This window comes from Branchiostoma floridae, chromosome 2 (assembly GCF_000003815.2).
Source record: "Branchiostoma floridae strain S238N-H82 chromosome 2, Bfl_VNyyK, whole genome shotgun sequence".
Taxonomy (NCBI): domain Eukaryota; kingdom Metazoa; phylum Chordata; class Leptocardii; order Amphioxiformes; family Branchiostomatidae; genus Branchiostoma; species Branchiostoma floridae.
Genome location: NC_049980.1, coordinates 12,222,057 through 12,245,271, shown reverse-complemented (window position 1 = coordinate 12,245,271; position 23,215 = coordinate 12,222,057). Strand labels below are relative to the sequence as shown.

Here is a 23,215-nt window from a genome sequence, read left to right as displayed (position 1 = left end):
ATTGTTCAACACATAATAGGCAGATGTGACATGGTAAATTGTGCTTTTGTGACATAAATCAAATACACGATCGCTTGGGACCGATCAGAAAGATTATATGCTGGGACCAGTTTCTGAAAGAGGGGGTTATAACCGGACACCAATTACATAATTTAGAGATATTGGTGTAAACTCTTTTTTGTTTTTATGTTTCTCTTGTTTTCTAAATTTCTTGTAAATTTTTATTATCTTCGCTTATGTTTTGCCATCGACCGCTTGAAAACATGTCATAATAACATGTTATAAAATCATTTTATTCTATGTCTGTACTGTTTTACCAATATAACTGCACTGCAGGCTAACGCATTAGCTTATCATCTACAACATGATACAGTCAGGGTTTCATTTTGTATTCGGATATATGCCAGAATGTTTTTGTGCAGAAAAACTACCGTATAGTAATCCAATTCAGATTCCCCGTGCAAAACAAATCCTCCAGCAGCCACACTGATTTATTCCACACCGGTGATATGGAAAATAACGAACTGCCCCTCGCTGCGATATCAAATCAACCCGTCCCTAGTGAGAGATGCGTCTCTTCTACCCATGATTATCCCATCACGAGTGGACCGGTCCTGTACCCTCCCTAACAGTGCTGTCACCTTCACGCAGTTTAATTCGGCTCCCGCTGCAGACGGAGCACTTTGAATTCGCTACGCCTTGGTTAGAATATTTGTGGCTTAATTTATTGCATAATTGTAGCGCTTCATTGCAGTCTAATCATCTGGGTCCATGCCAGCGAAGGGCGGCTCTCCCCGATGCATATATATGCGCCTGGTATTTCTGTGAGCGTGCACGAGTCTGTAGCAAAGCCACATCAAACCTGCTGTGCTGCTGTAAAGCCGGCTTAAATGCGAAAGCTGTGTCTGGCCATATATCCGCTTAAAAGACATAATCTGTGTTGGACCAACTTTTCTTCGTACGGGGGCGAGGTGATATTACCATCCGGACTTCCAACCGTGGGGATCTCTCTATTGCATCGGTCAATTCTGGCCCCCGACACTGAGTCCGAAGCATGAAGTGGTACCGGCTGCTGGCGCTCTTCATCACATTCGTAGCCGCCCTGCTAATCGGCGCCGTGGTCTTCAAATATTTGGAGGAGACCTACCACCCTGGTGTTCCCGCGCCCGAAACTACTACTCCCCGACCTGAGGGGGACGAGCTGGCGGTGGTGGAGGACTTCGTCTCCCGGAAGAACCTCTGCGTCACCTCGGAGGAACTCTTCGAGCTCATCGATGCGGTGCAGCAGGTGCGGAGCGCATCAATTAATCAAGGTAGGCGTGCAGAATTGCTGTTGACCCGAGCCAAGCGTTCTGATTAAATGTTTCCGAATTTTCTAGACTAATCGTGGCAAAACGCCCACCCACTCCTCCGGTCGAAATTCAATATGTCCAGCCATACGCGATATACAGATTCCAGGACTTCATATATATGTCCAATATCTTGGCACCTTACTGGATGTTAGCACTTCACTACCTCGCACGGCGATTCTATTCCTGTACATTTGCTTAAAAATCTGGCAAAATTCTACCTGCCACTGACGTATGCAATGTTGTATTTGTGTTTCCGTAAATAGATGATCAACTTCCTATCAAAATATTTGCTACTTGTTTATAAACAATACAAAAGCTCAAAGACAAGATGTTCATTCAGAAAAACACAAATTCGTCAGTCACAAATGCCATTTTATTTCACGTACATGCATTCTTTATGCCATACTAAAAAATACAATTAAGCTTGTATTTTTGCAACGTAACCGTAAATTATGTAACCGCACGCACAGTATAACTAGTAGTAGTTTGTTGTCGCCATGCTTCTCCCTCCTTCAACCTCAACATTTATGTACCTTGGAACGCATTTTGTTTTCTACACTTCTTCACTTCACATCTTAATGTAACGAACGATAAATCCACAACCTTGACCTATCATGCCCATTCGTATATTTTATGCGTCTTTCTGCGTAGAGTAGTAATTTCCACTGAATGTCAGATTGTTCGTTCCCTAGAAGGTCAAGTATTATTGGATGTCGAGAAAAATCTTATTCCATACTTTCCAACCTCTTGAGGATAATCAAAGTGGATCATAGCACAGTTTATTACACCTCCTGGGTGCACCCATTCCTCATATTTAGAATGACAGCGTTTTAATAGTCCATTTTTCACACCTTTCACACCTTTCTCACAACCTAGGCTTTCTTTAAAGCACTGTAGATTCGACCCGTGCTTCTATTCACGTTGTCAGGATGGATACTCCATGTCACAAGTCATTGACTAATGACCCACATATGTGAACAATTGTGGCAGGTGTACTGGCGTGATGTATTAGACTGACAATTGCTCGTGGCGCTTACAAGGACATTGTGATCTTCTATTTGTTATACAAAACACGGAATACTCAAGAACTGTCAAATGTGTTTGCACTATTTTCTGCTCCAGTTTTCCCCCGATGCATGATTTTCTCTGACATGCACAGAGTATATACGCGTGTAAGGTAATGGTACTATTGGCTATAAACATGAGGCGGACCTGAACCAACGCTATCATTTCTTCGAGGCTCTCCTATTTTAAAGGTTAGTCAGGTGATCTTCATATCCTCTCAACAGTAATGTAAAGAGATTGCATACCATAACCTAGACCTTCAAATCAGTTCTAGTGGAAAATGAGCTTAAACTCTATCTACACCTTTCTATGATGTCCTGCCTGCCTGTAATAAACGTGGGTAATAAGACGACTACTGTGTATAAGGCCATCACTTTGAAATGTAAACGAAATCCGTTTCATGTGGTCTGACTATTAACATTCATCAGAATATACCAGAATACACATGACTAAGGGTGAAATCTACCGAAATGGATAAAATATGATTTGATGAGTTTGGGGTTAACTCATCAAAAATTATTTTAATGTCAATATTGAAATAGAAAATAAATATTTTCCAGTGATTTCTTGTTCCAAGGCGATTTCTACATTATTCTGTGCTAACATATGGCAACGTCTGATATGTACGCATCAAAGCATACTCTAGTTCGGTAGAATTTCGGTAGGATCCCTGGGTCTTTCTTAGAAAACGGTAAAAGGTATCCGGTGTTCAGGTTAGAGATTAGAGGTTTTTATTGTGAGATATCATACTCCTGTCCTTATACAAAATCCTGAAGCTAATTTGATATGGTAAAGCATCAAATATGAAGTCAAATTGTGAAGAGCAAACTCCGAGCCCAGTTTGTCTCCCATCTTTGACCTGTTGTCGCCATCATACGCCACCCAAGTATACTGCGCTACATCTCTGTTGAGCTACGCTCGATTTGTGTCCGAGTTCGGGCGCGTGTTCCCTTGTCCAGCCGAATTCGAACGCGTGTTCTATGATGTTCCATTACGTAATTCGAACCGAACGCGCGTTCGAACCTGTAGTTATTTGCGACTTTTCAACGTAAACAGGCACCGTAAGGACCCTTTATCCTTGGTCGGTGTCTGTGCGGTCAAGTTATGACATTTACGGCTTAAGTCCCAGCTCAAAATAAGAGTACTGATCTTTTTTGTACTCAAGATTTACCTATTATCCCTTTCTTATCAAAATTGTCCGCGGCTATTTTGTTTAATCATTTTATATTTTTGACTATGGTGCATTTTTAACGAAAAATTGAAAAAAATGGTCGTTTCTGATGTTTTCGGCCCCAAAAAACAATATAATCCTAATTTAAAACAAAATAGCCGCGGATAAAAATGATAAGTTTAAGGTTGGCTTTCATCCTTTGGAATATCATAATTTAAAGTCTTGTTTCCAGCTGGGACTAGACTCATGAAATAAACAACATTTTTTTTAACCAAAATGTTTATTTCTAACCCAAAATCCGGCATGTACAAAAAAAATCACAAGTATTCAATGTGTTTAAAGTAGTACTAAAACTGTGTGAAGTTTCATCGTAGTGCGACCGAGCAATCAAAAGTTACGATCGATGTATAGAATACTACTTTATTCCAGGCCATGGGCCGTCTTAAGCCAACAGAGATGGCCTAACATAGTCGCCATCGCTTCACGTATCTGTAACTCCCTATTCAAACAGACTTAAAGCGTCCCGGCTGGCGTGGATCTGACAAAGATTGTGCCACACAGATGTCAATCAAACGCTAGGGCGCTGACAATCTGAATGCCTCTGTCAAAAGTAGCCAGCGATTCTAAATGCAGATTATACCGATTGTTATGATCAGTCTGACGATAATCATTATCTCAACACGTAAAACAATAAGCCTATTCCATAGTCCCACCCACCTCCATCAAAACGTAAAAATTAAAAATTAAATCATAAAGGTGCACAGATTAGACGGACATGTGGCCGTTCTCTTATTGTTCGAACCGATAAATGCCATACTAGCATTGGTTGAACTGATAACTGTAATGGACAGCCAGGACCGGTCTATCCAAGTTAGCCCGGTTCTACAAAAGAATACAGTAATAGGGTATTCCAAAGCCTATGACTTATGGTTAAAGTTGATCTTAATATCAATGGCGACCCCTTATTTCTGAAATGCAACTAGCGCTGTCAATGTTGAGAAATGAACAAATAAGTGTGGACATTCTATATCTGTTGAAGATGGATGTTGCCCTCATTTTGCTTCATCCAGATACCCCCTTTATTGTATTCTGACCCCCTCCATTTATTTCTGACCGATTGAAGGCTGCTTTACCCCATCCCTGACCCGTCAAGCGCAGGAAAACGAAAATCAATCTCCGGCTCGCCGAGTAAGGCAACGGGAGCGAGTTGCCATGGCAACCCCCATCGTTAGTCCAGAACAGTAAAATGTCCTGTCAGCATGAACAGATACAGGTGTCATTCAGAAGAAGAATCTGGCAAAGACTGCAACGAGAAGGTGTTTCACGCTTTCGATTTCTACCATTTGACCTGCGTTGATGGATATGGAAACTACCCTTACACTGATACAGATTGATTGTCGAACATTGTTGAGAAAAGCTGACCATTGTAACGATCGGGCTTGCATCCAAGGCACTGACCTGACTGATGGACATTCCGTAATCATATTACACTGTGTCATCATAGAAAGGACATTTAGATGTCTGCTCGCGATTAGGGTGGTTCTGTGCTGTTCTGAAGAATCACGTCCAAATTAACACTGTAATTAATAAAATGTCGACCTTTTGACAACTACGAGGACAAACAGAAGTTGGAACATATCGGTTGACAAGTAAGACGGTTAACACAAGACCATCCTTAGAACGTTGTAATCTAAAAGCACAACAATACTGGAGTGTTTTTTCGAGTAATAAACTCGACCGCAACGAGCTTCAAAGAAAAGCCAATTGACAATAACGTCTGCCTTACCGAACAAACATAATGGTATGGAGAACATCATGCCATCATGGTCTTCGGAATTCACAAGGCATTAACTGATAGTCCCTTGTGCTATATATCCCTCCCTGTCCTCATTACCGTCCGTTAAAGGAATCTAGCACCAACTCGAAGACTATCAATATCTATAGTAGCTGTCACTTATAAATCTCACGGTCGATACGAAATATCGCGAGAATGTCTGTGATCTATTGCCAGTTATTGCAGACAAATCTTAAAGGGCTAAAGAGAGTTAGGCATGCGCATGGAAGTAAAAGGCTAGTTAGATAAGTTAGTAGGAAGTCGATGTCACCGCAAAGGTCAGACTTGAGGGAGTGACAGGAAGTAGAGTACAGAGGCGGTAGAAATAGTCTTTTATCAGACATGACAGACATTTCATGTCATGGGGCAATGAAAGAAGCTATTAATTCACAGGGAGGTAATGCTTTTGGTCTGTCTATCTGACGTTTAAAAGCGGAAGTAATCAATGGGCACACGTGATGTTAATCATATCCTTATTTGCATAATGATTGAGCTATTATCAAACAATGCATTTGAATAACTGAATATTTCATGGGGTGTGAGATGTTCAACTCATGTTTGTCTTGTCTTACTTCAATCATAGAATCATACATTATGTAATAGCAACTATTTCTGACCGCTCACGAGGACTCAAAGGGGAAGAGATAACGAGTTGGTCGGTATGTGAAAATGATATAACGTATTTGTTATGGTGTACAGCAGGGTGCCCCAGACAAAGTGGGTCTGTGTCCTTAGTGTGGCCAAATCAAAAGGAAGTCTGCACTATCTTGAATGTTATGTCAACGGAACTTCCTCCTCCTGAAAGAGCCAGTCTACAGCACTCGTCACGTAATGGTGGCTCGGTACGGTTTCTATGGCTATATTTGGTCCTTAAATCAACGTTACAGTCGTTAAAGCCTTCCGTTGATGGCTTCCATCAGAAGAGTTATTATATTGATGTTGAGTTCTTATCTTTGGAAACCACCCAGACATGATTTTCCTGTAGTGACAGATGTTTTCCTGTAAATGTTCGCTTCAATTCGGATTTATCATGTGTATTGCCTACCTTTGTACATAAAGGATACATAAAGTATCAGAAGAAACAGCTCTTACTCTAACCACCGGATGTTCTGCCTATGCATTGTCTATGTTAGCCTTCGGACAGGTTTAATTGATAAACTCACAATCACACGGGCCGGGAAAGTACCCCAACTCCTTTCGATAGGTGTGGTGGTTTCTTGATGAGGTATGGCCCTCAATTAACAAACGCAGCACCTCCTATCCGAGGGACGCCCCTCACCAAAGCGTTTTTTTTTTTCATTTTCCCTTGTGTGATGTCAGGAAATTCGTTTATAGTGCCTTTACCTAGGGCACAACGTCGGTGCATATCAAGGGACTTGAAACTAGGACCCCTGGGCTTTGAGCCAAACACCCTGCCGTAACACTACGCAACGCCTGGTACGCTCACAACTGTTTGACGGATGCCAATGCTTCCTAATGGGGAATATGGGGTTCTCGAAAGATGACCAGATAGTGCTAAAAAGCATCGTAATGGAACATTGTTGAAATAAGAATTATGATTATAGATATAACGTTCTTACCACGAATGTCATATTTCACGCGTCTTTGAACCAAATGCCATTTGTAAAGGAACCTGCCTATTACATTAACTATTGTCCTACATTTGTAGGGCACATGACAGATAGATTGTAGAGATTATATTTTGGGCAAAATCACCTTCTTTCTGTCAAGTACCTGTAAGGAAAATACTGTTTCAGTCGAAAACTGCCCGTCCAATCCCCCTACATCGTTTGCACCGTGTAAGATTTGCAATGTAAGGTTACTGGTCACTTACCAATCTTTAGCCCTGCTCCAGATTTACTGCCGTTATCAAATAATGCCTCCATGGAGGTCTCCTCAGCCCTCTGCTCACCATATCTCATTCCAAATCTAATCATCGAGCCTTTGTACCTGTCCTCGGCACCGTGACCTTTTAGCCATTCGGGTCAGCCTAAACAAAATGGAAGATTTTGTTATCTCTTTGGCGCGCCCGCAATAGCTGTAATTGACCTTCGGTAAGTGATAAAATGGCCGGAATAGTCCAAAATCACGTCGACAGAAGCGTATTCTTGTCTAGCGGAATCGAACTTGTAGAAAGTCGGCTTGAGGAATTAAAGCCGGGTGATTGCGTCCCTGCCCTTTGACACGAAACCGTTTCATCAGCAAGAGAAATTAGAGGAGCCAAGGAACTTTGGCTGTCTACGGGCCGCAATTTCCCCGCCTTTTTCTGCTAAGAATATGAAATCAAATGTTCCGTCTGAAATATCCAATAGTAACATCTCTATCTATAAATAGATGGACTTTTAAAGCGTTGACCTGACCTGCAAAGAAGATTGTACCCCTTTGTAGTGCTGGTAAGCAGCTCATCATGATCATAAGCTGCTGACAGAACAACAAACACCTCACACCTCCATGAAATGGCTATGAATTTTCCTGCCCGCGAGACCAAATTTGGACCCGGGCCAAGCCAACCTTCCCATCCTGCCAATCTCGAGCTTCACATCCTGTTACTCTACAATATTCAATTAGCAAACAGGACGAAAGCAAAATCTTCGTTTTTTTATGGAAGTAATAATCCGTGCATAGACTTGAATGCATATACGGCCGCTAACTGTTAAGCAAAGGTCGCAAATGCAAAATAAGATATATGCAATACCGTGACAAGGAATACATGGTGCCTACTTACTCCTTTCACGTCGTATGCCTACAAATGAATAACGAATTCAAATCAGATGCTAGTACGACAGCAACATTTCAATGCACGAACAATACTCGTGAGTATATGCAGCATTGAAAATCGATGCCATATACACCTAAATATTCCAAATTGTTACCGCAAACAACTCGATTCAATGTACGTTCAAAGAGACAATCCCTGTGCGACATTTGAGTGACAAATATTTGATTTGCAACCATTGGTTTTATAATCAGAATATCCTGCACAATGTAAGATATGATTTAAAAAAAATGACAGAACACAAAAAAACTTAAAGAAACCCGTTCTTTGTCTTCGAAATTCTTTGAGTCATCTGACAAATAGAAAAAAAGAAAAAGGTCGATTATCGGTTGCGGCCTCCAGTAGAAGGAGTGTGTTACTGACTCAATCAAATACATGTACATTGTACAGGCACTAACATTCGGAATGTGGTGGAACATGGAGCCCCTAATCCTTACGATCTTTACCACGCATAACTGTGGTGTGTGTGTGCCAACTACGTAGGTTTTCATAATCCTTAGAGAATTCCCCTGTGATAAGAGATTATGTCATGTATTGCATTATGAAGCCTTTCCTACCCGTGACTATGTATGGTCAGCACTCTAATCTCTAAATCCTGGCCAGAGCCAAGCCTTAGATGACCGGAAATCCTGTCATTCTGGGCTCCCGAAAGAAACATTTTGATAGCACAGCCGCACATTACTGGCCATTAAAGGCTGAAATTGTTACTGTGATATCGTGACAAAGTGGAGTAATACTGGTGCCATTATCGCCAATATAAACCCGTCCCATACAATATTTCACACAGCGCCTGACCGGTGTTTCCATTGAGAGGCACGTGCCTCACTTCTGAGTTTCCCTACTACATGTAGTAGAAACACTGTCGAAAGGAACGTCTGCAGAAGAAAGCAAGGTCTCATCGACAGTTCAAAATAAAAGCTGCAAGGGGGCTCAAGCCTATACTACTCCTTACGAGACCAAGAGGTATCTACCGTTACACGATTATGACCATAGCATATCCAGAACACGAGATATTAAAGCAGGAAGTTCTGCTGCAGTACCACATAGAGCTACCAGGTGGTTTACAATCACTTGTTTTGACCATACCTACCCTCATTCCAACTATCATAAAGATCCATCCACAGATTCCCATATTAAACTGTCCAAAACAACATCCAACTAACCAATTACAAAAGCCTAACCTTCTTGGCAAGGGTAATAAATGTTTGATGGTCATTTGGACAACCAAAACAGAACTCAGGTAAAGATAGAAATAACAGCTTATCCGTAAGTCGTATGATCTTGTCACAAATGGCAAACTGTTTCCCGCTTCAAGCCCAGGTAGAAATGAGAAATGTTTTGTTTGACCTACACGCGTACCTGGTGTCTCAGCATGATTGAACACCTGTCCCTAGAGGATGTCCCGAGCACGAGCTTAAATTACACGGCTTCCATTTAACAAGGCCTCCGCATGCCATGTTGTCCATCCAGTCTTATTAAAGCTACCCCATAATTGCCCTACAGAGAGACGTGTCGTAAAATTTTTATGGCGTCGAGATTAAATTTCTAAACGTGGAAGAAAGATCTGTTGGCCCACGGCATAGGTTACATAAAGGCCACGGTCGTGAAGCTGTTATAGGTATTACAGTATAGCTACTTAAGTTAACAATTTAATTCTAGTCCACAGACATGCATGCATCTGAAAAATTGTGCAAATATGTCTAAAAATGCCAAATTTCGCACACGTGTAGTTAGTTCTAGAATGTATTCTAAACGAGTACAGATAAGGAGACATCTCAAAATTCTGCCAGGAGTCAACTTTATAGAATTTTTACCATTTCAGGCCAAATTGTAATGTGTATATTTCTGGTTTAAAACAAAAATACAGAAATTTGCAATGGCGAACGCAAACATACACCATACGAGGGGCGTGCAATTAGTAATGGTCCTGACCCATTTCCCATAGCAGGAGATTAATGAAACTTGGCACAGTTATTAGTCTTTCTCTTCATAGGAATCACCCAGAGTTATGCATTTCTCCCATCGTTTGATGCAGCTCTGGACACCGGTTTTGTAGGACACCCCAGGTTGGTCCTCCAACTGATGCCTCATCAATGGCACAAGAGGGACGACCAGGTCTGGGAGCTGTTTCCACAGACTCCCAGCCACGTTGAATTCAGGATGCCAGCGTTTTACAAGGTCATATGATGGGGCATCATCACCATAAGTTTCATTTATTTCATCAAAAGTCTTCTTTGGTGTGCGTCCTTTCAAATACAAAAACCGGATCACTGCGCGACACTCAACTGGTTCCATTTCACACCTGGTCCATTTCGCACCTGACTAAGTTCAAACACCAGTAAATCAGAAACCACAATTAGTTCAGAGCTGTCTTTTGCAACATAACCCATAGAGATATGAATTATTACACAGACAAAATTTCATTTAGATCAGACAACTGAAAGTGGGTCAGGACCATTACTTATTGCACGCCCCTCGTACCGTTCCACGTTAAAAAAAATCGTGACTTTTTTCCTTTTCTCCGAAATGAATCTTTCAGGGTAAAATGTCTATTTCAAGAATCAATACCATAGTTTAGGGAGAATCAAAAAGTTACCAAAACTCCCAAAGCAAGACGTCACAAGCGATGTTATGGATTACCTCGGATTAAAATCGTATCCCACTAAACTCTACGTGTACTGCTGTGATCGTTAAATGTTGGTCGTCGATAATGTCTTTAAACAGCTGACTGATATGCCATAATCTTGACTGATAGCTCTGGAATGTGCGTTAAGCTTGTAACTATAATAGTCATATTTAAGATAACAATCCGATGATGTGAATAGAACACCACAAACAGAAAATACCTCCGAGTGTACACATACATGTATGTACTATTTTGTGGACCATATTGCAATTGTGGCTAAATAGACCCTCTAGTTCTTGCAGACTAAACCACATTAAGATTGCCGATCAAGGACCAATACATCAGCCAAATTTACGACGAGGACAGGGTCCCTTGAATATTTATAGCGATCCTAGTAATGGTGTCTGAATCTAAAATGGTCACATCTCTCCAACTTCTTTCATCGTGATAGTTTTTCTATGTGCACTCCGCCTTCCTTCTTTGGTGTTGTTAATTAAGTACATTTAGACCAAAACTGCTTGCTCCATATACACAGTTTGTCCACAGTAAATTGTACCTAGATGCTTATAGCAGTTTAGTACAGCCTGGTTTAGTACGCGCATACAAGAAATATCCAAACCATTACGGATATGAGCAATACAAGTTGAGTGTCTTTTTGTTAAGAAGATTCACAGTTGAAATAAAAATCCATAACAGCGATCAGCAATGGTTCTCTTTGGTACGAAGATCCCATCTCTTATTTGTCAAGCAATACGTTAAGAGTAGCACTTTACTAAATATCGTTGCCCACTGACAGACCTGTTAGGTAAATTCTGAAGTATACTAATAAGACTAAAAGCCCAGTCGACTTTTCTTGGAGCTAAGATGCTTACATTGGATCACCGATCGAAACCAATCTCACCAGATTGGATGTCCAAACACGCGACTCAAGAAAGGCGAGTGCTTTCTCGGAAAGTACTACACAAATGGTGTTATAGTGCGCCAAAACAACTCATTCATCCTAACTCACCGGAGATTTGCGGGTGATAATATCAGAGAATTTTTGCCGTCAAAAATCGGCAATTGTGTTTTTGGACACAGTTGTGCTTTCATATAGATTACAAATGCCCTATACCAGTTTTTTTATAACGGGTTCCATGACACTTGTACGTTCTTCAATGGGAAGAAATTAAAGCGCATGATGTAGCAATAGTAATCGTGATCTTTAATCAAATAAATACGTCGTCATGCAATTTACATCACACATTTGTTTCCAGCAAATGAAGTATAGTCCCTGTTCATTACCTTTTTTGTCTCCGAAAAAGAAACTTGTCTCTTGGACCTGTTATGTTTCTAGTATATACATCTATTTATGCCATGCTTCGTCTTTGCTTCTCCCACCTCATACCGGGATGCTGATTGGTTAATCTAGTCAACAAAAGGTGAAACTTGCTCAAAAATCGATCGCAATGCGTGAAGGTATGTCGTCCTGAAACGTCCATCTATCTCCTGCTGTGATAGGGTCGTGTGGGTTGTCATGGTGATGGACGAGGCTCTGTAACCTAAGCAGGCCGAAATTACTTCCCATCCATCAACAACGGAGCGCGCTGACGTTTGGGCGTCAGGTATGACTAGTCTCGGGAACAGCACAGGGTGAAGGCTGTCATGGCATAGCTGTGGCTCGGACCATAGCCTTGGCAACAGCATAGGGTGAAGGATGTCGTGCCACAATGGCTCCGGTCATGGTCATAGTCTCGGCAACAGCATAGGGTGAAGGTTGTCGTTCCACAGTAGTTTGGGTCATAGACTCGGGAACAGAATAGGGTGAAGGCTGCCGTGCCACAGAGCGTGAATCGGGTTATAGCCTCGGAATCCACACAAGCTGCAGCATGCCGTGTTTTATCAGCTCAGTCTACAGCGCTGTCGTGTGTCAGTGTCTATAGTCTCGAAATCAGGCACTATATCGAGGTATCAAATAACGTGTCTTTTCGTAGGATAATGAATGAACAAGACACAGCACCTGCTACTATATCAAACTAAACACAGAGCTCCTTGAAACCTTCGGAAATGGTTTTGCTGAGTGCTAGTGTCATCAAGGACCAGCGAAAAGTTTCATCCACTGCTATTATGGTAGACTACGTGTGGGTTAACTTTCCACGCTGTTAGGCATTTTAGCATTGCTGCACACGAAGCAATTATTGGTATCCATTACCTTATCTCTCTGTCATTATACCCCGTGTTATGCTTGCAATATCATGGACAGGTAATTTTACAAATGATAAAACGGCACTTTTACGTTGATATAGCACTGAAAAACATCTTAGTTTGCCATCGATTCTCCCAGTTAATATCCTTATCTCAAAGTGACTCATAGCCGAATGACGCAAGTATTACCCTGAAGCACCGTGATCACAGGCGAGCGTTTTGGGTCATAAATGCTACTGAAATGTTCAGCCATAACAGCGGCTGAAACGATGGGCCGGGGAATAGAATATAGGTTACCGAAACCGTAATGGGGAAATCTAAACGTTCATTCAATGCTCCGGTGTGAAATCATCAGTAGATGATTATCATTTTCTCTTTCCCGATCGTCTGTTTGTGTGACCATTACACACCAACTGCCTGCACATTGACGTTATGTGCAGCTGTGTCTCCTGTATATGTATGCTTCTCTCTCTAAGGCCTAGGAACATTAACCTTGTGTTTCTGGTTACAGTGCTGAAAAAATTAGGGTCGGTAGGTAGAGAATGTGTTTTTTCTCTACTTTTTAAAACATTTCGGCCGAAGTGATCCAAGAAATATAATTTAATAATATGAAACGTTTTCATCTAGACACTTGTATTTCAACATTATATTATGATTAACGTTATATACACTTAGATGTGCATTGCACAAGCTCAAGTGTTAATTGCAAATTCTTACATCAACACTTAAAATTCTGTTAGCAGAGTGTGAAGTACAGGAAGTCTGCTTTGAATCACTATGATGCCAGATAGAAAATTGCCATCAGTCAAAACAAAAAGGCTAGGGTAGGCAGCTTTAAAAACCGGAAAAACTTTCCTATGCTTAACGTCCTTTATTCTTCAGCCCCCCCCCCCCCCAACACACATAAACGTATATGCTTCTGAGCTAGAATATTGATCTGAGCCAAAACCAAGAATCATCTGTTCTCTTCATACGAAAAAGTACATCTCTCAACCACCGAGAAGCTAACAAAGGTCCTTAATTTCAGCATCATAAGTTTTAGAATTTTAGTTTTGGATCCTACGTCCTACCTGTGAAAACCTTAATATTTTACAATTTTCAGATTTTGTCAACGTCACCGAGAATGTCAAGAATGGCACGAGAAGAACGCCGTACAAGATCGGGTTCTTCGACTCCTTCTTCTTCTGCGGTACGATCGCCACCACCATAGGGTATGGGCACATCTATCCATTCACAGACGCCGGCAAGGTAGGTCATTCTACAACAGTGTCTCTAGTTATAACTCTCACTGTTACGGTAACACCTAGCGGTTTTTGTAATTATTGCAAGACGAAAAAAAACGCACAAAGAATGCCTCCAACAAAACTTTTCTTGTACAAATGTTTCTATGTTAGAATCAAAATATGGGGTTAGAAAATAACAACAAAAATCAGACACTAGAAAATGTGTCAAAAACTTGTCCTATACAAACCCAGGAGACCCACTGAATTTCTGCGATTTGTACTTCTAGGTGTTCTGCATCGCCTACGCCCTTGTAAGCATTCCGCTTACCCTATTCATGCTGGCTGGCATTGGTGGGAAGCTGGGAAATGCCAACAGATGGGTGGAGAATAGGGTAAGTATTGTCCCAGCCACACATCACCTATACCCACTATATCATCGGTCAGTTGTATTCCTTTTCTTATGATAGATAGACACAAAAACAGAAACCCGTTACAAGTAAGAAGTGCAGAAAGAGCCAGTGCAATACCGAACATACGTTTCAGCACCAAGGACAGTATCATTTTATGTACACAATTGTTAGAAGATGAATGGGCAACCGAGCTTGCGTCAAATGCAAGAAAACTGCCACAGCGGAGGTTTCGAAAATTTAAGCTTGAGCTCTTTATGCATAGCACAGAATTTACCTTACGTTTCTTTTTCATCTCAGGTCAAAAGAGTTATCCGTCGTCCCTATCTGATCCGGGTCTTTATGGTGCTGTTCATCATCATATTCGGTCTGGGCCTGTTCTGCTTTGTCCCGGCCTACCATCATCCATGTACCGTGGGAGAAGTGGAGCAACCTGGACGCTCTGTATTACGTCTTCATCACGCTCAGCACCGTCGGTTTGGGGGACATGTTTGTGGCGCAAAACCCTGTCAAGGAACACTGGCCCTACGACCTTTTGGCACAAGGGGGGCGGGCCTGTGCTGGATCGTAGTCGGTCTGAGCTTTTTGGCCACCGTCTTTGATCTCATTGCTGAGGCCATGCGAGGGCTGAAAGAGAGGCTGGAGGAAGAGATGCGGTCTAATCAACATCTTCGACAGGTGACGGACTTCGCGGGGAAGTTTGGGCACGAGGCCAAGGATCTGGCTGGGAAAGTCGGGAAGGTGGGGTCAGAGGTCGCTCATGTTGCCAGCATGCCGGTCAAGGGCATCAAGAAGATGGCGCAGGGTGAGGGCTCGAAGGAGAAGATAAAGGATGGCAAGGAGACTGGGAAGGATGACAAGAAGAAGGGCAAGGATGACAAGAAGAAGAAGGCGACAACACCAAGCGAAGAAGACGCCATCGTTGGAACTGAGGGGAGCTACAAGAAAACTGGAAGCCATGAGAACCTACCCGAACTAGACGTACCCAATGGACCGGAAATACCGGCTCAGAGCCAGGAAGTGGCGACAGACGATCAAAAGATTCCACAAGAGGGGATACAAATGGAGGACATTCCCGTTAAAGAAGAAGGAGAAACTGCCAAGAAAAGTCCAGAAGACCAGCCGACTGATTCGACCAATCAGGCTTCTGACGATACAGCCTCTCCTGATGTGAAGGAATTGGAAACGAAGGAACCGGTGAAGCAGGAGGTACCGGATATGAAGCCAGAGGTACCAAAGGGTAAGCCAGAGGTACCAAAGGGCAAGCCAGAGGTACCGAAGGTGAAGCCTGAGGTACCGATAGGAAAGCCAGAAGTAAAGGAAGTGACCCCAGAGGTACCGGAGGGGACGTCAGGTGAACCGGAAGTGATTCCAGCGGTACCAGAAGCGGCAATTCAGTCGAATGAAAACGCGGCAAAACCACAAGAGGCGGAACCAGCAAAGGTCGAGCACGTCGACGAAACTTCAGGATCCCAAGAGAAAACAGCTGGTTCAGAGAAGGAGTCTCCCGCTGGAAAAGACGACACGGCAGCAGCTGCTGAGGCAACAGAAACCCAAGATTCTACCGCTAAAAAACAGGAAGACTTGGACAGGTTAATCTAAAATCACAACGTTTCGAAATGAGCATACACAATTACGAAACCCAAGAATCAACAGAGTTTAGACCCGTCACAAAATGTATCCCGGAATGGTACCATCATGAAATTTCCATCAACTAATCGGCTGGTGTGTATAACATAGTTAAACTGGACTTTTATGTTAAGACGGAATTTTTACGTGAAGGTTTTCGTATGTTTGTATTATGGTGACTCTTGATGACTACATTACAACAATTCCTAACTGTTTGAAAGTACAATCAAACCCAGTGAAAACAGGGTCTTCTTGAATTTCTGGTGAAGCCAAATAGATTGGATGCGCTGCAACATGCATTTGATTGAATGACAGTCATAAAAAGTGGCAGCCCGACCAAGAATAAAAGAATCTTGCGCTAGCCGCCAGTTGTAGCGGCAATGAATAACATAGTAGTGATGGTATCTCACACAACCATGTCAGAAGAATGACAAATTTAGTCCTTGCGACTTTTGGTAGATAATCTTGTGGCAAATTGCACAAGATTTTACAGAGTTCCATGGAATGTACCGAGGGTGAATGTTATGGTTGCCGCGTATTACTAGTGTCTGCTATTGTCGTATTCATTGGGATCAGAACATGTCATCACAGAAGTCAGTACCAACAGTTTTGTAACCCACATCTCAAAGGAGACCTCTGTTGATGACGTCCTGAACTGCAGACCATACGGCAACTGCCTCCCAATCGCGCGTACGAAACTACGTACTGTTGCTTCAAATATAAGCCGATGTTATCTAATTGTAATGACGCTTCCACTTTAGATGTTTCACTGTCTCAATGCTTGCGCCTTGGTGGGTGTAGATAAAACTATTGTATTTATGAAGTGATGGCCAGCAGTAGTATTAGTAGTAGTTGTTGTTGTTGTTGTCGATTGGTGAAAGCTGTTCGTATCACCACCTACGATATTACTGTTGCAACTAACTGTTTGTAAACCTGAGATATTCAAATGACAGGTGCATTTTGTATGGCATTGTGATATCTTTGTACTTGTATTTGTATTTGTATTTGTAGACACCCTTGTGTCAATAAACTTCGTGATTAATCTGATTAGAATATGTATCTATCGTCTGATCTACTCGGAAAAGGTTGAGATGTTCTATCATTGCACTCTAGCTGTAAACTATAACATGGTAGAGGTAGAAAGAAACATAAATTCAAGATGAGAGGCCTATGCTTTCAATCTGCCATCTGAGACATTTGGTCGTATATTTAGTCTTAATGGAATTATGAGGTAACCAAGAAACGTGCAAAACATTCTACAATATTGACTTCAAGGCCGCGTCTTCAAAGTAACATGCATTCTATTTCAATTAAGGGACCGTTTAGAATACTGGGTCGTTCTTACAAACGAAATTTACTGTCTAGAATGGATTGCAGACATGTACCGACCGCAGTCGCTGGCACGGCACTATGTTGACGTCACTTTTTTCTGAGATTTAAACCTCTTTTTATCTTTGGTCGGGCACGATAGTTAAAACAATTACACCTACTTCAAATTCGCAATCGTATGTTAAAGTAAATTTTGAACTACAATAAGCAAAAATTTACAATGACATTTCATTTTCTCGTCGGCTAAGTTGCTAAACTGTTTAAAAATAATAACAAATATCATCAAAGACAGTGATGAATTTCATTTCGGTTAAATCTCTTCATTAATCTTATGGTCCGTTTATATGCGTGCGTTGGTGTTTAAAAAGATAATTATGTTGTAACATTATATAATATACACCTATCATCACAGCCAAAACTAGCATCTTGGCTGTTTTATTCATTTATCAATAACTAAGTAGGCTAACAATTTTACAAGACGAGTAATCATCAGCCTGTTCATTGTGGTTATTGCCCTACGATTTTTCGATTCAGTAGATTGATTACAATTGATTGCGTTTTACTCAAGCTTTACTTTCAGAGATGTGGTTTTGTACTCGCGTCTATTAAAACTATTCGGGGTATGTTCAAACTTCCATAACAAAAGGAAGCACAATCATAACAAAAAGGTAGCAGACTTCCATTTGAAATGCCCCCCGAATGTGTCTTCAACGACCATAAGAACTGCCCAGGCGTCGCTGTTCCCATCCCATGGGGGGGACTTCGCTATTGTGCATTTAGATAGACGATTGACCAACCACTACAGATCACGCGATCGTCTCCATCAGCTTCTTCAACGACTTCTCTTGTTGGAGTCAAACCACAAGTCAGCCGCCTACGGAAAGGCCACTATTTTCACGCTGTTAACTCTAGATGTCGTAACTCTAAAGCCTGGTTATGGTTTGATCCAATGATCAATTGTTGATGTTTATTCATAGTCAACATGAAGTGGAAGAGTCTTGCAGGACTAATCGTGACATTTTTCCTGTATTTGATGATCGGAGCTTTTGTCTTTATGGGTGTCGAGAAGCAGCCGTACGTAGGCAATCTAACTGAGGTGAAGATGAACTTTCTTCGGAACAAAAGTGGCTCTATCGACATGGAAGATCTGGACGCTTTCGTCGAGGAAGTCCTTCAATCTGTGGGAGTGAAAACCGGTAAAGACACATTCTGATGTATGCATGTCACTCGCTCAAGATCGGTTGTTGTTTTAAGATGCACCTGAACATATTTTAACAAGAACTGACTGCTTACATAATCAAGTTACATCTTCTTATCTTTAAAACAACTGCTCAGAAACATATGCATGTGCGCTTTAAGACTTCATTTCTTACTTTTTCTGTAGACCGCACCTGAATGCTGATTTTTGTAAATAGTGGACTTTCTTCCTTTCCTCTGACATGTTCTTGCGGACAGTGGAGAATATACCAGTACTCATGAAAATGGGAAGAATAGCGACAGACAACGAAGCTCTAAGGCGCCCATGTCTGGTTATCCAAACTGACAAATAGACAAATATACTCCTTCTATAATGGTCTAACAACATAACACATTGCATTACATTTGAAATTTAAGCTCTGCATTTAATCTTTTTACTTTGCATCTGACAGGTTGAATACGCAAAGTTAACTGCTCTTTAATTAAGTAACCCCGGTTGACAAAATAGTTTATTTAGCTATAGAAACCAACTTTAAACCTGTATTTTGCAACAAAAAGTGATGAACACTAAAATTGCCTAAACCCGGGCTTTCTTGATAATCGTACCAAAGGGTACATCTGGTAGTAAGAAGATGAGCAATTGTCAGGGGCCTTGAGATGTACAATTATCTCAAATTCAAAGGTAAATACTTTACTCTGCTCGGGTCACCCATTACAAGCGCTACTAAAGTGTACTGATGAGACGTTGTCACGCACGAGGCCTCTTGTAGGTTTTCAGCAGTGCTATCGATAAGTCTTACGATCGCAAGGAAAGGAACTTGAACACTCTATCATTAACATTTTTTTAAATTTCTTATTCTTAACACACAGTGGGATGCGATTTATTGACATCTGCGAAAGAGAAATGCATGCATTATCATTTTAAGTTGAACCTTTACATACTAGTATACACTAGTAGTTGATGTAGATGTAGATTCAGCACAATACCACGTTCTTATTTCACTGTAATTGTACTTTTGTTTTATCACCTTGACCTGTACGTAGCTTGAAAGAGAATAAACGTACAATAAAAGCCATTTGTTCAGTTATCTATACAATGTACATTCTTTCATAACGGTGTGACCAGTAAAAGAACCCAATGCGGAACAAGTAATATGTTATTGAAAGATCACCACAGATAGTCATCACAAACGTTTTCAAGATGCAACCCTCAGAAATTAGTAATAGTATAGCAATTCCATGCTTGTCCGTTTGTTTTTGCGTTTGAAATCTTTCTATCATCTGACTGACTGCTTTCCATAATGTACTACATACACAACTCAACTGTCGTCAGCATAACTGCAATATTTGTTAACATTTTCCGTCTCTTCAGCCATACCTCCCGCCAACTTCACAGCCAAGCCGTGGCCGTTCTACGAGGCTCTGTTCGTGTGCGGGACTATGGTCACAACAATAGGGTAAATGTTCTTCCTGTGGTCTAGTGTAATCACCTCTATGAAATACTATGTTTGTGTGGGATGGATATCGCATTGGACTTCGGAGTTGTCGCTGCGTTCTAGATTCAAATTGTGTTACACTTGACTTTGTAATGGGGATATCATGCAAATGACTTGAAAGACAATAAAACACTTAAAGAGCTAAAATATTCGTTTTATATCGATGAAATCTATGGAGCGCTCTGTCAGATTTTTTGGCCGATGCGACAACACCAACGTACCGCATCTTCAGTAAGTTATCCTCTTTAGAAAGACAAAGTTCAAGAACGATGTGTTCTACTATGCAAACCCCTAGGAGAAGGGGGTTGCGAAATTTCGCACATGAAAATTGGCAAACAAAATTTCTTTACAATTTTTTTCCTCACATTTCTACAGATACGGACACATCACTCCCAAGACAGTGGGAGGTCAGATCTTCTGTGCTGTGTACGCTCTGTTCGGCATCCCGGTAACGTTGTTCATGCTGACTGGGATAGGAGAGAAGCTCAGTAACGTCAGTCGCTTCGTCGAGAAAAAAGTCCGGAAAAGGGTGTCCAATCAGAAACTCATCCGCATCATCAATTTGCTGATGAGTCTCGTCTTTGGTCTGGGATTATTTTGTTTCCTCCCCGCGTACCTCTTCACTATAGTTGAGGGCTGGGAATATCACACCGCGCTGTATTTCGTCTTCATCACTCTGACGACGGTTGGCTTTGGGGACTACATCCCCGCACAACACCATCACGATCACCAGGCTCACGACCCGTACACCGACGCAGTGTACAAAACCGCGGTCTTCTGTTGGATCATTGTCGGACTGACCTTCCTTGCCGGCATGTTCAATCTGATTTCTGAGGGGCTGAAGGAGTTGAAGAATAAAGTTGAGGACGCGACCATGGCTAATCTGAACACGGTGAAGCGGCTGACTACCATGGCCATAGACCGCGGGAAGAGCCGGGACCCCTCCCCTCACAGATCGTCCTCTGACCTGTCTGAATCTGACCAACAGCCGATCCTCAGCCTTCTGTCGTCTGCAAGCTCGGAAAAACACCTGAAGGTTCCTCAGGAAGCAAACAACGGAACGTCGCGGTAGACTGACAAGACCACGATGTATTGGATTTAAAGAACATTGACAACAAAACAACAACAGCAAAACGAATCAGAATCTCGTAACACTGATCACATTTTACCTGAAGAATTCACTCATGGTCTATTCATGCAAGATAAAGCGTTTTCAAGTGTAAACAAGGAATGACAATACTTTCCAGAGTTTGATATGTACGAAGGATGTGTACAGATGTACAAACTGACATACCGAGGAGCATTGCAACACTCAATACAACATGACAACGTACAATAGGATCCTCGGGCGGCAAAGACATACTCACAAGCATGACTATCCAGCTCTAGAAAAGCAGACACTGAAAAGGATAGGTAGCTTCATTTCGTGACAATGTCAATGGAAACCACAAGTGTCTTATAACTTAATGCTTTATCCGAGTCTACATAGGTAGGTAGATTTAAGACTAATGCATGAAGCAGGTTATACATATTAATGATAACATTATATCCCATATCAAATATTCGCTCCCGAACTAACGTCCGTGAGATAGAATATAAACGTGGCTTGCAATAAGGGTGTCTTATCCAGATTGACTTGATGTATTTTGTGATACAAGCATACATGTAAGCAGGACTTGTGTACCTATCGGCCGTGTACTAATATTGTACAGATTTACATACAATACAGCACATGCATGATGCAACAGATCTAGAATGAAGCTGCCGTGATTCATTTATGTACTTGAAACTGGGTTGTCTATTTTCTAGCAAGCTCAAGTATTAGGATCAGTTATATGAATGTTTGATTCAGTGTTAGAGCATATGAACATGGCTATCCTTCACTTTTTATGAGACGTAAAATGTCCTTTGCAACATAGTTGGAGCTATGTACAGAATAGGTTGTGCAAATATTCCACCAATTGTTCATTTGTCATGCCAATCCCTGGTTTACCGAACACTGTAAAATGGAAGATGTTCGTTGGGATTTAATTTCACGGTAGGGGAAAATGACATGTTTTAGTTTGATTGAATCCGCAGGGTTATGCTGTAAAGAGGGAAATATTCACGGTGTTTATATTCTCGGTGAAAACGTCAACGTTTAAACCACAGCGAACAGTTTTCACTTTACAGTATTGCAGACGTGCTATCGACTTGTTATGTGTACGTAAGGAGACTAATTTTAGCTTGATGTCGCTGACATGTTTCGCTTTGTACGGCAATAACAAAACAGTCTTTTCAATGGACGCCAGGGCATTAGATGCCGTAACGGCTAGATGTGTTTCCTGTGTTTTTGGTTCCAAACATCGCTTCACGCTTGCAGCAAATTGAACATCTCACGCGATAGAGCCTAATTGTGCTTTCATCCACTTTGTCGCATTGTCTGAGTTCACATTAAGGTCGTTTATAACTCCCCGAGGACCTAATTGTCCTAATTTTCAAGTTAAAATGTGTCTTTTTCAGCCGTGAAGATCCATTAGCGTTGCATGTCAACCGCCTAATGCACTGTCATCTCCACATAGACCCGCGCACTTGTACTTCAGGAAGGCGTTTGCGGCAACTGCGTGATCACCAGTAACAAGGAAAATACAGTACTCCAGGGGCGAATTACGGCAAAGAAAGCCTGCGATTTGCGTGTCGATCCATCGTAAAGTAGTTGTGATAAGAACCCACCACTGGCGAATAAAAACTTTCATCGCGTTGCAACAAAACTCGTTTGCGTCCTCGTATTACCTTTTTCAACATAGTCGTTGGCGGTCAGGTTAGCGTCAACAGCAATACAGATGCGCCACCTAGCGACAAATTGTGGAATGCCCGACCGTCATGTTGACTCACCCGGTCGTCATGTGGACTGAAAGAAGTCTGATGAACAACAATCTTCCACCAG

At 41.7% G+C, this 23,215-nt stretch overlaps 1 protein-coding gene across 1 annotated transcript; it reads left to right on the top strand.

Annotated features, from left to right (window-relative positions):
* Positions 1-446: 446 nt before the first annotated feature.
* LOC118404117 lies at positions 447-22,929 on the top strand. The gene is made up of 7 exons (XM_035803111.1): positions 447-1,313; positions 14,111-14,256; positions 14,519-14,623; positions 14,939-16,230; positions 18,566-18,792; positions 20,166-20,250; positions 20,665-22,929. Exons 1-7 carry the CDS (start codon positions 1,055-1,057, stop codon positions 21,359-21,361), a joined length of 2,811 nt encoding a protein of 936 aa, XP_035659004.1. The 5' UTR covers positions 447-1,054; the 3' UTR covers positions 21,362-22,929.
* Positions 22,930-23,215: the final 286 nt, after the last annotated feature.